Source organism: Halichoerus grypus, chromosome 10, assembly GCF_964656455.1.
Source record: "Halichoerus grypus chromosome 10, mHalGry1.hap1.1, whole genome shotgun sequence".
Lineage (NCBI taxonomy): Eukaryota > Metazoa > Chordata > Mammalia > Carnivora > Phocidae > Halichoerus > Halichoerus grypus.
In genome coordinates, this window is record NC_135721.1 from 94,642,894 (window position 1) to 94,657,513 (window position 14,620).

Consider the following 14,620-nt stretch of genomic DNA (forward strand, 5'->3'; position numbering starts at 1 on the left):
AAAACTTCTTCTATATGTATGGACAAAATGAAAACTTCTTGTATATGTATGCACCTACCACTATTTCTAAAAAAATTATTCAAAGATGTACTGAGTCAAAAAAAAGAACTAAATCCAAAAACAAGAATGGTGTAGGATACATTAATGGAATAAAGCCATATGGTCATCTGAATAAATGCCAAAAGCACATTTGATAAAATTCAACACTCATTCAGAATAACAACTTTTAGTAAACAAGAAATAGAAGAGAACTTCCTTAACTTGATAAAGGATAGCTCCCAGAAGCTTGCAGCAAATATTATATACTAAATGAGGAAAATACAGAATCATTCCTATTAAAATCAAGAACACAACAATAGTACCCATTATAAACACTACTACTCAATGGTATTCTAAACATACAATAAAACTAGAAAAAGAAATAAAATATAAATTTTTTAAAATTTTATTTTATTATGTTATGTTAATCACCATACATTACATCATTAGTTTTTGATGTAGTGTTCCATGATTCATTGTTTGCATATAATACCCAGTGCTCCATTCAGTACATGCCCTCTTTAATACCCATCACCAGGCTAACCCATCCCCCCACTCCCCTCCCCTCTAGAACCCTCAGTTTGTTTCTCAGAGTCCATAGTCTCTCATGATTTGTCTTCACCTCCGATTCCCCCCTTCATTTTTCCCTTCCTGCTATCTTCTTTTTTTTTTTTTTAAACATAAAATGTATTATTTGTTTCAGAGGTACAGGTCTGTGATTCAACAGTCTTACACAATTCACAGTGCTTACCATAGCACATACCCTCCCCAGTGTCTATCACCCAGCCACCCCAACCCTCCCACCCCCCACCCCTCCAGCAACCCTCAGCTTGTATCCTGAGATTAAGAATTCCTCATATCAGTGAGATCATATGATACATGTCTTTTTCTGATTGACTTATTTCGCTCAGCATAATACCCTCCAGTTCCATCCACGTCATTGCAAATGGCAAGATTTCATTCCTTTTGATGGCTGCATAATATTCCATTGTATATATATGCCACATCTTCTTTATCCATTCATCTGTTGATGGACATCTTGGCTCTTTCCATAGTTTGGCTATTGTAGACATTGCTGCTATAAACATCGGGGTGCACATACCCCTTCGGATCCCTACATTTGTATCTTTGGAGTAAATACCCAGTAGTGCAATTGCTAGGTCATAAGGTACCTCTATTTTCAACTTTTTGAGGAACCTCCATACTGTTTTCCAGAGTGGCTGCACCAGCTTGCATTCCCACCAACAGTGTAGGAGGGTTCCCCTTTCTCCACAACCCCGCCAACATCTGTCGTTTCCTGACTTGTTAATTTTAGCCATTCTGACTGGTATGAGGTGGTATCTCATTGAGGATTTGGATTTCCCTGATGTCGAGTGATGTTGAGCACTTTTTCAAGTGTCTGTTGGCCATTTGGATGTCTTCATTGGAAAAATGTCTGTTCATGTCTTCTGCCCATTTCTTGATTGGATCATTTGTTCTTTGAGTGTTGAGTTTGATAAGTTCTCTATAGATTTTGGATATTAGCCCTTTATCTGATATGTCATTTGCAAATAGCTTCTCCCATTCTATCGGTTGTCTTTTGGTTTTGTTCACTGTTTCCTTTGCTGTGCAAAAGCTTTTTACCTTGATGAAGTCCCAATAGTTCATTTTTGCCCTTGCTTCCTTTGCCTTTGGCGATGTTTCTAGGAAGAAGTTGCTGCAGCTGAGGTCGAAGAGGTTGCTGCCTGTGTTCTCCTTTAGGATTTGGATGGACTCCTGTCTCACATTGAGGTCTTTCAACCATTTGGAGTCTATTTCTGTGTGTGGTGTAAGGAAATGGTCCAGTTTCATTCTTCTGCATGTGGCTGTCCAATTTTCCCAACACCGTTTGTTGAAGAGACTGTCTTTTTTCCATGGACATTCTTTCCTGCTTTGTCAAAGATTAGTGGACCATAGAGTTGAGGGTCCATTTCTGGGCTCTCTATTCTGTTCCATTGATCTATGTGTCTGTTTTTGTGCCAGTACCATACTGTCTTGATGATGACAGCTTTGTAACACAGCTGGAAGTCCGGATTGTGATGCCGCCAGCTTTGCTTTTCTTTTTCAACATTCCTCTGGCTATTCGGGGTCTTTTCTGGTTCCGTACAAATTTTAGGATTATTTGTTCCATTTCTTTGAAAAAAGTGGATGGTATTTTGATAGTGATTGCATTGAATGTGTAGATTGCTCTAGGTAGCATTGACATCTTCACAATATTTGTTCTTCCAATCCATGAGCATGGAACGTTTTTCCATTTCTTTGTGTCTTCCTCAATTTCTTTCATGAGTATTTTATAGTTTTCTGAGTACAGATCCTTTGCCTCTTTGGTTAGATTTATTCCCAGGTATCTTATGGTTTTGGGTGCAATTGTAAATGGGATCGACTCCTTAATTTCTCTTTCTTCTGTCTTGTTGTTGGTGTATAGGAATGCCACTGATTTCTCTGCATTGATTTTATATCCTGCCACTTGACTGAATTCCTGTATGAGTTCTAGCAGTTTTGCGGTGGAGTCTTTTGGGTTTTCCACATAAAGTATCATATCATCTGCAATGGGTGAGAGTTTGACTTCTTCTTTGCCGATTTGGATGCCTTTGATTTCTTTTTGTTGTCTGATTGCTGTGGCTAGGACTTCTAATACTATGTTGAATAGCAGTGGTGATAGTGGACATCCCTGCTGTGTTCCTGACCTTAGGGGGAAGCTCTCAGTTTTTCCCCATTGAGAATGATATTCACTGTGGATTTTTCATAGATGGCTTTTATGATATTGAGGTATGTTCCCTCTATTCCTACACTCTGAAGAGTTTTGATCAAGAAAGGATGCTGTACTTTGTCAAATGCTTTTTCTGCATCTATTGAGAGGATCATATGATTCTTGTTCTTTCTTTTGTTAATGTATTGTATCACGTTGATTGATTTGTGGATGTTGAACCAACCTTGCAGCCCAGGGATAAATCCCACTTGGTCGTGGTGAATAATCCTTTTAATGTACTGTTGGATCCTATTGGCTAGTATTTTGGTGAGAATTTTTGCATCCATGTTCATCAAGGATATTGGTCTGTAATTCTCCTTTTTGATGGGGTCTTTGTCTGGTTTGGGGATCAAGGTAATGGTGGCCTCATAAAACGAGTTTGGAAGTTTTCCTTCCATTTCTATTTTTTGGCACAGTTTCAGAAGGATAGGTATTAATTCTTCTTTAAATATTTGGTAGAATTCCCCTGGGAAGCCATCCGGCCCTGGGCTTTTGTGTTTTGGGAGATTTTTGATGACTGCTTCAATTTCCTTAGTGGTTATAGGTCTGTTCAGGTTTTCTATTTCTTCCTGGTTCAGTTTTGGTAGTTGATACATCTCTAGGAATGCATCCATTTCTTCCAGGTTATCTAATTTGCTGGCATAGAGTTGCTCATAATATGTTCTTATAATTGTTTGTATTTCTTTGGTTTTGGTTGTGGTCTCTTTCATTCATGATTTTATTTATTTGGGTCATTTCTCTTTTCTTTTTGATATGTCTGGCCAGGGGTTTATCAATCTTTTTAATTCTTTCAAAGAACCAGCTCCTAGTTTCGTTGATCTGTTCTACTATTCTTTTGGTTTCTATTTCATTGATTTCTGCTCTGATCTTTATTATTTCTCTTCTCCTGCTGGGTTTAGGCTTTATTTGCTGATCTTTCTCCAGCTCCTTTAGGTGTAGGGTTAGGTTGTGTATTTGAGACCTTTCTTGTTTCTTCAGAAAGGCTTGTATTGTTATATACTTTCCTCTCAGGACTGCCTTTGCTGCATGCCAAAGATTTTGAACAGTTGTGTTTTCATTTTCATTGGTTTCCATGAATTTTTTAAATTCTTCTTTAATTTCCTGGTTGACCCATTCATTCTTTAGTAGGATGCTCTTTAGCCTCCATGTATTTGAGTTCTTTCTGACTTCCCTCTTGTGATTGAGTTCTAGTTTCAAAGCATTGTGGTCTGAAAATAGGCAGGGAATGATCTCAATCTTTTGGTACTGGTTGAGACCTGATTTGTGACCTAGGATGTGATCTATTCTGGAGAATGTTCCATGGGCACTAGAGAAGAATGTGTATTCTGTTGCTTTGGGATGGAATGTTCTGAATATGTCTGTGAAGTCCATTTGGTCCAGTGTGTCATTTAAAGTCTTTATTTCCTTGTTGATCTTTTGTTTAGACGATCTGTCCATTTCAGTGAGGGGGGTGTTAAAGTCCCCCATTATTATTGTATTATTGTCGATGTGTTTCTTTGCCTTTGTTATTAATTGCCTTATATAATTGGCTGCTTCCATGTTAGGGGCATAGATATTTACAATTGTTAGATCTTCTTGTTGGATAGACCCTTTAAGTAGGATATAGGTCCTTCCTCATCCCTTATTATAGTCTTTGGTTTAAAATCTAATTTGTCTGATATAAGAATTACCACACCAGCTTTCTTTTGGTGTCCATTAGTGTGGTAAATGGTTTTCCACCCCCTCACTTTCAATCTGGGGGTGTCTTTGGGTCTAAAATGAGTCTCTTGCAGACAGCATATCGATGGGTCTTGTTTTTTAATCCAATCTGATAGCCTGTGTCTTTTGATTGGGACATTTAGCCCATTCACATTCAGGATAACTATTGAAAAATATGAATTTAGTGCCATTGTATTGCCTGTAAGGTGACTGTTACTGTGTATTGTCTGTGTTCCTTTCTGGTCTATGTTGCTTTTAGGGTCTCTCTTTGCTTAGAGGACCCCTTTCAAGATTTCTTGTAGGGCTGGTTTCGTGTTTGCAAATTCCTTTAGTTTTTGTTTGTCCTGGAAGCTTTTTATCTCTCCTTCTATTTTCAGTGACAGCCTAGCTGGATATAGTATTCTCGGCTGCATATTTTTCTCATTTAGTGCTCTGAATATATCATGCCAATTCTTTCTGGCCTGCCAGGTCTCTGTGGATAAGTCTGTTGCCAATCTAATGTTTCTACCATTGTAGGTTACAGACCTCTTGTCCCGAGCTGCTTTCAGGATTTTCTCTTTGTCTCTGAGACTCATAAGTTTTACTATTAGATGTTGGGGTGTTGACCTATTTTTATTGATTTTGAGAGGGGTTCTCTGTGTTGCCTGGATTTTGATGCTTGTTTCCTTCCCCAAATTAGGGAAGTTCTCTGCTATAATTTGCTCCAATATACCTTCTGCCCCTCTCCCTCTTTCTTCTTCTTCTGGGATCCCAATTATTCTAATGTTGTTTCATCTTATGATACACTTATCTCTCGAATTCTACCCTCGTGATCCAGTAGTTGCTTATCTCTCTTTTTCTCAGCCTCTTGATTTTCCATTGTTGGTCTTCTATATCACAAATTCTCTCTACTGCCTCATTTATCCTAGCAGTTAGAGCCTCCATTTTTTATTGCACCTCATTAATGGCCTTTTTGATTTCAACTTGGTTAGATTTTAGTTCTTTTATTTCTCTAGAAAGGGTTTCTCTAATATCTTCCATGCTTTTTCCAAGCCCAGCTAGTATCTTTAAAATCGTCATTCTGAACTCTAGTTCCGACATCTTACTAATGTCCATATTGATTAAGTCCTTGGCAGTCAGTACTGCCTCTTGTTCTTTTTTTTGAGGTGATTTTTTCCATCTTGTCATTTTGTCCCGAGGAGAACAGGTGAATGAGAGAACAAAATGCTAACAGGGTAACAACGACCCCAGAAAAATATACACTAAACAAAACAGAAGAGACCTGAAACCAGGAGAAAAGAAAGGTCTGAAAGAAAAAAGAAAAAAAGAAAAAGAAAAAGATTTAAAAAACAAAAGAAAACAAAACAAAAAAACAGAATATGATCAAATATGAGCAGGCTGGTGCATAGATCAGTGCCACACACTAGATTTTGGGCTCATTTTGGTCTGTTAGAAGAAAGTGCCTCCCAAAATTTTAAAGAAAGAAAAACTTATATATGTACAAAAATAAGGGTTAATACAATGAAGGGATGGAATATGACTGTAAAGATGAAAATTATAAAAGATTTTATAAAAGGAATTGATAAGAAGTTGCTTGAAAAAAGAAAGAAGAGGATTTAAAAAAAGGGGGGGGGAGAATGTGATCAGGCAGGAGACTAGAACAAAGCCATACACTAGAGATTTAGGGTATATTTTGGTCTGTTAGAAGAAACTATATCCCAAAATTTTAAAGAGAGAACAACTTATATATATATATATATATATATATATATATATATATATACCAAAATAAGGTTAACTACTATGAAGGGATAGAATATGACTCTAAAAATGAAAAATAAAAAAGATTTTTTAAAAAAGGGATTGATAAGATGTTGGTTGAAAAGGGAAAAAGAAAAATTCAAAAAAAATAGAAAAAGAAAATTTAAAAAAATTAACTTTGAAAGACTACAGAATCATGGGAAAAAAGCCATGAATTCTATGTGCAGTATTCCCCTAGCTCTGGAGTTCTGCCATTCTCATTGATGGGTAAACTTGGTCTTGGCTGGCTGTTCTCGCTGATCTTCTGGGGGAGGGGCCTGTTGCCGTGGTTCCCAAATGTCTTTGCCGGAGGCAGAATTGCCCCACCCTTGCCAGTCCAGGCTAAGTAATCTGCTTGGCTTTGCTCTCGGGAGCTTTTGTTCCCTGCAAGCTTTCTGTACAGCTTTGGAGGCTGAGAGTGAAAATGGTGGCCTCCCAATCTCTGCCCCGGAGGAGCTGAGAACTCGGGGCCCCGCTCCTCAGTGCGCCCCCAGAGAAAAGCAGTCAATCACTCCTGTCTCCCTGGTCTCTGGCCGCACTCCGTGCTCACTGGCCTGTGACCGAGCGTTTCTATCTCTGGTACCCGACCCCGTGTGGAGTCTCCAAACCCAGCAGATCCCTGCAGTGCGCTGCTGTGCCTCTCCTCCTGGTGGAGGAAGGGGAGTCTCCCCGGATCTGCCACTTGTTGGGTCCCTGCTGGAGGAGCAGTGGCCCGACTGTGCCACAGATCATGGTTTATGGCAACCCTGAGCTGAGAGCCCGCTCCTCGGCTCCGTCTCTGCAGCCGGCTTCCCCGCTCCGATACCTGGGAGCTCTGCCGCACTCAGGCACCCCCGGTCTTTATGTGACCCTGAGGGTCCTGAGACCACACTGTCCGCGAGGGTTCCACCCCCTGCTCAGCCACTGGAGCGACGTCCCTCAGCGGAGCAGACTTCTAAAAGTTCCGATTTTGTGCTCCACGGCTCGATGACTTGCCAGAAGCGGCCGACGGAGGCCCCCTGCCCCCGCTGCTATCTTCCCAAATATCACCTCAGATTCACTTCTCCGCACGTCCTACCTTCCAGAAAGTGGTCGCTTTTCTGTTCAGAGTTGTTGCTATTCTTTTCTTCGATCTCCTGTTGAGTCTGTAGGTGTTCAGAATGGTTTGATCCCTATCTAGCTGAATTCCTGGGACCAGACGAAATTTAGGTCTCCTACTCCTCCGCCATCTTGCTCCTCCTCCAAAATATAAATATTTTTAAAAGGAGGTGTGGCAGATTCTATTTTCCAAAGACGGTCACAAGAGTAATTTGCATACCAAATGCTCTTTGGTAGACAGACCTTGCCATACCCACATCAAGAAGTGGAGTCCATTTCTCCAACCCTGGAATCTGAGCATGCTCTGTAACTGCTTTGGCCAATAGAATATGGTAGAAATGATGCTGTACCAGAAAATAGAATCAATTGAAAACTCTCAGAACTAGTAAGAGACTTCCAAAACGTGGCTGGAAATAAGATCACAATTACAAAAATTAGTATTTTTCTCACATACCAAAATAAACATTTAGAAAGTACAATGAAAAAAAAAGTATCTAATCACAATACCCAGAAAAATATAAAACAAGTAGAAATAAATCATAAATGTCTAGGACTGTATCAGTCAGGGTCTCAGCAGGAAACAGACGGTATGTTCAAATTAGGATAACTGGAGGTGGGTTTAACAAAAAGACTTTTTACAAGAAGAGGCAGGGCATAGGGAAACCAGTAAGGATGGTGTAGCAGCAACTGCAAGCTATCACCACCCTAGGTGGGTGGCATGGGAGGTACTAGTTACTAGAGTCCAAATTGAGAGGGTCCTGGAGAAAAGGCCACCTTGAAAAGGTCAGGGAACTCAATGGAGACACCAGCCAGCTCAAGGCATCCCAACCTCACTCTCCTCCCTTCCTCTCCTCAGGGCTCCCCATTGGCCAAACCCAATTAGAAGCTGAGGGGTGAAGGCACCCATGATGTTGCCTACCAGGTCAGGCTCCCTGGGACAGTACAGGGCAGAGAGTAAACCTATAGGGGCAAACAAAATACCTGGCACAAGAAACCTGTATGCTAAAAGCCACAAAACTTTAGTGAAGAACCCAAAAGAATTCAACACCACCACCACCAAAACAGGAAGCCATGTTCCTAGAAAGTCTCAGTATTTTAATTGTCGATTCAGCCTAAATTGTTCTATAAAAACCACGAAGGTGCAAATAAGTTCATAGTAAGTGTTATAAGGCTTATCTGAAAGAGGAAATGTCTTATTAAAAGCAAGAGAATTTATTAAAAAAAAGAAAAAAGATAAGTGAGAAAAGACTCCCCTACCAGATATACCAGACATGATAATACAACAGATATTGACAAATGAATCCATGGAACAGAACAGGAGAATTTAAAAATAGACACGGGCACATGGAAATTTAATGTAAAGGTGGCATTTTTTTTTTTTGATTTTTTTTAAGATTTTATTTATTTGAGAGAGAGAGAGCACAAGCAGGGGGAGGGGCAGATGGAGAAGCAGGCTCTCCGCTGAGCAAGGAGCCCGATATGGGACTCGATCCCAGGACTCTGGGATCATAACCTGAGCTGAAGACAGACGCTCAACCAACTGAGCCACCCAGGCGTCCCAAGGTGGCATTTTAAATCAGCAGGAAAAGAATGAACTGTTCAGCAGTAAATATTTAGGAAGAACTGGTTGTGGATTAGGAAAAAAATAAAATTACTTGTCCAATTGACCATACACGTGCGTGTGCACACACCCACACCCACACACACACAATGCATGTAATTAAGTGCAAGGAAGACTGTAGGAAGGGATTGATGCCTAACTATTAATAGTAGTAATCCTTTGGGGACAGCAGTAAGACTTTTGGGGGGGGTCCTAATGGAAGGTTATTTGAATTTTTAAAATGTGAATGTTTTCATGTATTCTCTGTTATATTTTAAACTGAAAAAGAAATGAGAAATTGAAAGTCAACCAAGTGGGATGCAAGCAGATGATGATTTATATCCTTCCAAAAAATGTATAGCCTTCAAAAAAAAGGTCATTCATATTAAATACACAAAAGAAAAAGAGGCATTGTGTGCTAATTCATGATATAAATAGGCACAATCCAGGAAATCAATGTCTATTTCGCAATTTACCATTTCATCTCTGATAACTGCAATGCCAACTATTTGTTCTGCGACTTCAGCTACAAATGCCTTCATTGGTGTTCCATCCTGAAAAGATAAGGATGGATTTTAAGACCCTTAAAAATATAACTATCAAGGTTTCTCTAAGGAGTCAGTCATGGGCCTTAAGCATGGTCACCTAATGACAATGACAGTCAGAGCCAACATCCATCAGTACTTACCTTTGGACCATGTACTAAGTTAAATGTCTTCCCTGTGTTCACTGAATCCTCATTCCTACAAGGTAAATATTATCACTACCTCTATTTCACTTACAAGAAAATAAGGCTTGGGGGGCTGAGGAACATGCCAAGACTTCCAGCTAGTAAGGGATGAATCTGTGATTCAAACCACAGACTTTGAATCCATTTTCTTTAGCTCTACATCAGTGGTTCTCAAAAATTATGATCTCAGGACCCTATTCCCTGAGGACTCCAAAGAGCATGGAGTAGTGTGTTAAAGCTATCTATTGGTAGTTTCTGTATTACAAATTAAAACCGAGAAAAATTTTAATTTGTTTATTCATTTTTGTTTAATTTACTAATTAAAACAAAATTTAAAATTTGACAAAAATATTTAGAGAGGAGAGTAGCATTGTTTTATATTTTTGCAAATCTCTTTAATGTCTGGCTTAATGGAAGGCAGCTGGATGCTCATATCTACTTCTGCATTCAATCTGTTGCAATATGTTATTTTGGTTGAAATAAATGAAAAAAAAATCTGTCTTCACAAAGATACAGAGTTGGAAAGCAGAGAAGTATTTAAACAATTGTTTCAGATAATTATGGATATTCTTCTCTGATGATCCACCAAAACTCAACAAGTGGTACTGTTTTAAAGATGAGCTGCAATGTGGAGTCTAAAACCATATCAATAAATTGGTATACATCGTCACATTAAAACCCATCCGTCTATTCTGCTGTTTGAATGAATCTTTTACTATGTGTGATTTTGTAACATCATGTTTTATCTAGAAAATATTGGTTCACCAAACTTACACATATTTCCCAAATGTTGACCTATGACAAAATATCAAAGCGTCACATTTGATAATATCATCACCAGCCTCATCAGAACAATTTTTAAGATTTTGGAAGCTGTCAAGCTCACGATGAGAGATATTGATTTTCCAAAATTCTGATTTTTTATTGAAAGCTTGGATTTTATCAGAGGGAACAAATGCTGTCAGTTGTTTCCTTGGAGAGACAGCCTCACTTCATTCATTTTTAAGAAAACGTCTGGTCTCCAAGACTGAATAACCACATTTTGTCTGTCAGCTGTTCTTTCAAGTAAAAATGGTGTTGCAGGAGAACAGTGGCTGGGTCAGCATGAAGATCAAATAATTGCAGAAATGCTTTCTCTTGAAACAAGCAACAACTTCAGTCTACAGCAGAAGAGCATTATGTGCATTTCTCATTTTTTGTCACAACAGAACATTGAAAATATAGGTACCTAAGGATTGAAGTTTAATAAAGTTAATAATTTTTACTGCTTCAAGTGAAACTGGCTTTTCCTTTTTTTTAATTGAAATTTATATGGAGATAGCTGCAGACTCACAAGCAATTTTAAGAAATAATACAGAGAAATTCCTTGTACATGTCGCCCAGTATCCCGTCATGATAACATTCTGCAAAAGTCTAGTATATTATGACAAGCAGGGAATGCACATTGCTATGATTGTGTGTATGTGTATCAAGTTCTACACAATTTTATACCCTGTAGAGGTTCATGTATCCACCACCACAGTCAAGAGACTGAACGGTTCCAACACAAAGATCCCTTGGGTTGCCCTACAAGAACCATACCCATCTACTCCCTGTCCTCCTCTTGTCCTTAACCCCTGGCAACAAATAATCTCTTCTCCATTTCTAAAATTGTGTTATTTCAAAAATGCCAAATAGGTGGAATTATATAGTATGTAACCTTTAGGGTTTGGCTCCCTCCCATCCCCCAGCTCAGTGCAATTTTCTGCAGATTCATCCAAGTTGATGCATGCATCAACAATGCATTCCTTTGTATTGTTAAGTATTACTCCATGGCATGGATGTGCCACAGTTTACCCACTCACCTGTTGAAGGACATCTGGGCCAATTCTGACTGCTTATGAACAATCGTGTACAAGTCTTCATTTCTCTGGGATAAATGCCCAGAAGTGCAATTACTAGGTCATATGATTGTTGCTTTGAGGTTTTTGAAGAAACAGCCAAAATGTCTTCCAGAGCAATGGTATCATTTTACATTCCCACTGGCAACATATAAATGATCCTATTTCCCTGCATCCTCCCTAGCATTTAGTGGTGCCTCTCTTTGTGTTTTAGCCAGTCTGTTGATGTGCAATGCTATCTTCACTAGGCTCTCTTTTCCTTATTGTTACTATGAGTGAATGGCGATGAAGAAACCGATGAAATCTGGTGCCCACTGCCTTGATCCACACTGAGGCTCCCAAGGTTTGCCCACCACTGCATTTGCACCATCAGTGTGAATATCAATACAGTGGAAAAGGAAAATAGTTCCTTATTCTTATTATGCAAATAGTTTTCACTTCACAGAACCCCCCTGAAAATTGATGTCTCAGAGACCCCTATGACTCCTTAAACCCCACTTTGTGAACAGGGTGATACATCATACTGCATTGGCAGGTCAGGAGGGAAGGAGCAAATAAATGAAAAACAAAAAACAAAAAACCCAAAAAGATCAAGACAAACCAAAACAGAAAACATGTGCTAGAGAGAAGTTTTATTTTAATTTGATGTCTTGATAAATATTAAATATTTCACTGTGTTCAGGTGTTTGGTGTCTCCCTCTTGATGACTCTAAAATTTAACTAAAGTGCTTATTCAAAAGAGCCAATAACTGGAAACTCCCCCAAATGACAGTAGAAAGAAGAAATAAGTTGTGGCATCTTCATGCAATGAAATACTTTACAGCACAATATGGGTGAATCTCACAAACACAGTGCTGAGCAAAAAAACCTGATACCAGAAAACATACTATGTGATCCCTTTAAATAAAGTTCAAAAACAGGCATAACCAATTTATGATCTTAGAAGTTAAGGTGGTATTAACCTGGGGAGAAAGTAACTGAATGGGAGCATGAAGGGGACTTCAGGCAGGCTGGGGTTAGTCTGTTTCCTGAAACAGGTGCTCATTAATTACATGGTATATTCAAATTGTGAAATCTATCCAGCTGTTTATTGGTTATAGTTCAATAAAACTTTTTTTCAAAATAAAATTTATCACAAAAGTAACTAAGCATTTCTCTAACTACATGCACTGTTCCATGTCTGGTTAAGTAAACTGTCATGGTCCCTAAGAAAGCAGCATTAACATTAGGACCACTGCTAGCTTGTCCTTTGCAAGGGCAAAAGTACAGTATAGTTACTATACTAGAAAGAGAACCTAACACTGGTCATACAGGTGTTTGACAGCCCATCCATTACCTGAGAATGTAGGCAGCTCAACAAAAAAGTCTAGACCGAATCACCAACCAGTAAGGTCAAATGGGGTCCCACTGTCCTAAGTCTGATATCCAGTGTTCCTGGGTGAGCACCAGGCACCCACAGATTCCTGAGCTACCATTCCCTAACCTCAGTCAGATCTGCCTATTCTAAGTCCTGAGATCTATCCTATTCTGGGATACTTGTCTGGATCAAGTCCACATTTTCCATGCCTGTGATAAGGATTTAGAATATCTGATCAGCACCCCACCTTGGGGCCACTAGTGAAGAGAACACCCTCACATCCTTAAACCCCAGTCTCCTTTGTTTTTCTTTTCTTGCTCCCATCTTCCAACCTCACCTCCTCCACTTCCCACTGTATAATTCTCCAACTATCTCCAACTGGGATCCAAGGAAACTTTAAGGTTGATACTATGTGGGTCATAATGGCCCATATCACAAGGAAAAGGAAACCAATCTGGTCATAGCAGGTACTTACATGGTCTCTGCGAGCCTCATTGTATTGCTTTAAATCCTCCAATATACTTTTATTCAGCATGAGAGTGCTAACAAGATTTTCAACACCAGGAGTATCCAACAAAGTGGCTAATCTTATTTTAATAGACCTGGATGAGGAGAGATACTTTTTTTTAGGTTAAAGTACTAAAATATGTATCCCCCCCCCAAATGAAGACAAAATTATAAAATATCACATAAAATAAATATCCAGTAAAGTATATATTTTATATATATATGTTTATATATATGTTTATATATATATATATATGATATTAGGGTTTGATTAATTATAAAAGTAACTCATTTCATTCTAGAAAACCTGTAAAACACATGCAAAATAGTGCAAAGAAGAAGGTAAAAATCACTGATATTTTCATTAACCAGAGACAATACAAAGTTACATTCCAAACGCATCTAATTTGAAATGTGCAGAAAGATGGGGCAATCTAAGATGGAGACATAGGAAGATCCTAAACTCATCTCCCACAGACACACCGCTACATATGGAGTAATTCTCTCTGAAAAAGACCTTCAAACTAGCTGAATGGTGCCTTCACAACAGGCAATAAAGGGCCACATCAAAATGGAAGGAGAGGCAGAGACACAGTCTTGCCAAAAACCTCACCCTGGCACAGTGACCCATGATCGGGAGAGATCTCATGAATATGGAGCTTCTCCTTGAGGATTAAGGGGTTAGTGCCCCACATCAGATACCCCAATCCTCGGGACCTGCACCAAAGAGATGAGCCCCCTAACACCTGTCTTTGCAAACCATTGGGGCTTATACCTGTAGAGACCTGAAGGGCTGAAGGGACATAAAGATATTGCTCTTGAAGGGGTCACATGCAGACTCACTCACCCAGTGTAAAAGCAGCAGTTTGAAAAGTACCTACACTATATGTAAAGGAGATTCATTTGCTAATTTTAAAGCATCTGCTGGAGGGGATAGGAGTCTGCTGGAACTCTCTCCGGGGACAGAGGCCCTGGAAGGTGTCATTTTTATGCTGCCGTTTACTTTGCTAGTGCCAGGAGGCACACACAGTCCCTGCACTATTCTACTGCCCCACTAAAACCAGGAGACACATGTGGCCCTGTGCTCTCTTGCTGCCCACTAAAGCTGGCAGGCACACCCCAGCCCTGCACTTTTCTGCTGCCTTGCTAAAACTCTCAGGCATGCGCAGTCCACACAGGGGTCTCT

The 14,620-nt window shown here is 39.4% G+C and overlaps 1 protein-coding gene across 1 annotated transcript in view; it reads right to left on the minus strand.

Moving 5' to 3' along the window:
- Positions 1-14,620, minus strand: part of CFAP61 (cilia and flagella associated protein 61) — a 291,248-nt gene that overhangs the window by 154,933 nt on the left and 121,695 nt on the right. Inside the window, exons 15-16 of the mRNA XM_078056863.1 lie at positions 13,403-13,529; positions 9,437-9,514 (exon numbers count right to left, since the gene is read on the minus strand). Coding sequence (XP_077912989.1) covers positions 9,437-9,514; positions 13,403-13,529 — 205 coding nt within the window. The remainder of the gene's footprint in view (positions 1-9,436; positions 9,515-13,402; positions 13,530-14,620) is intronic.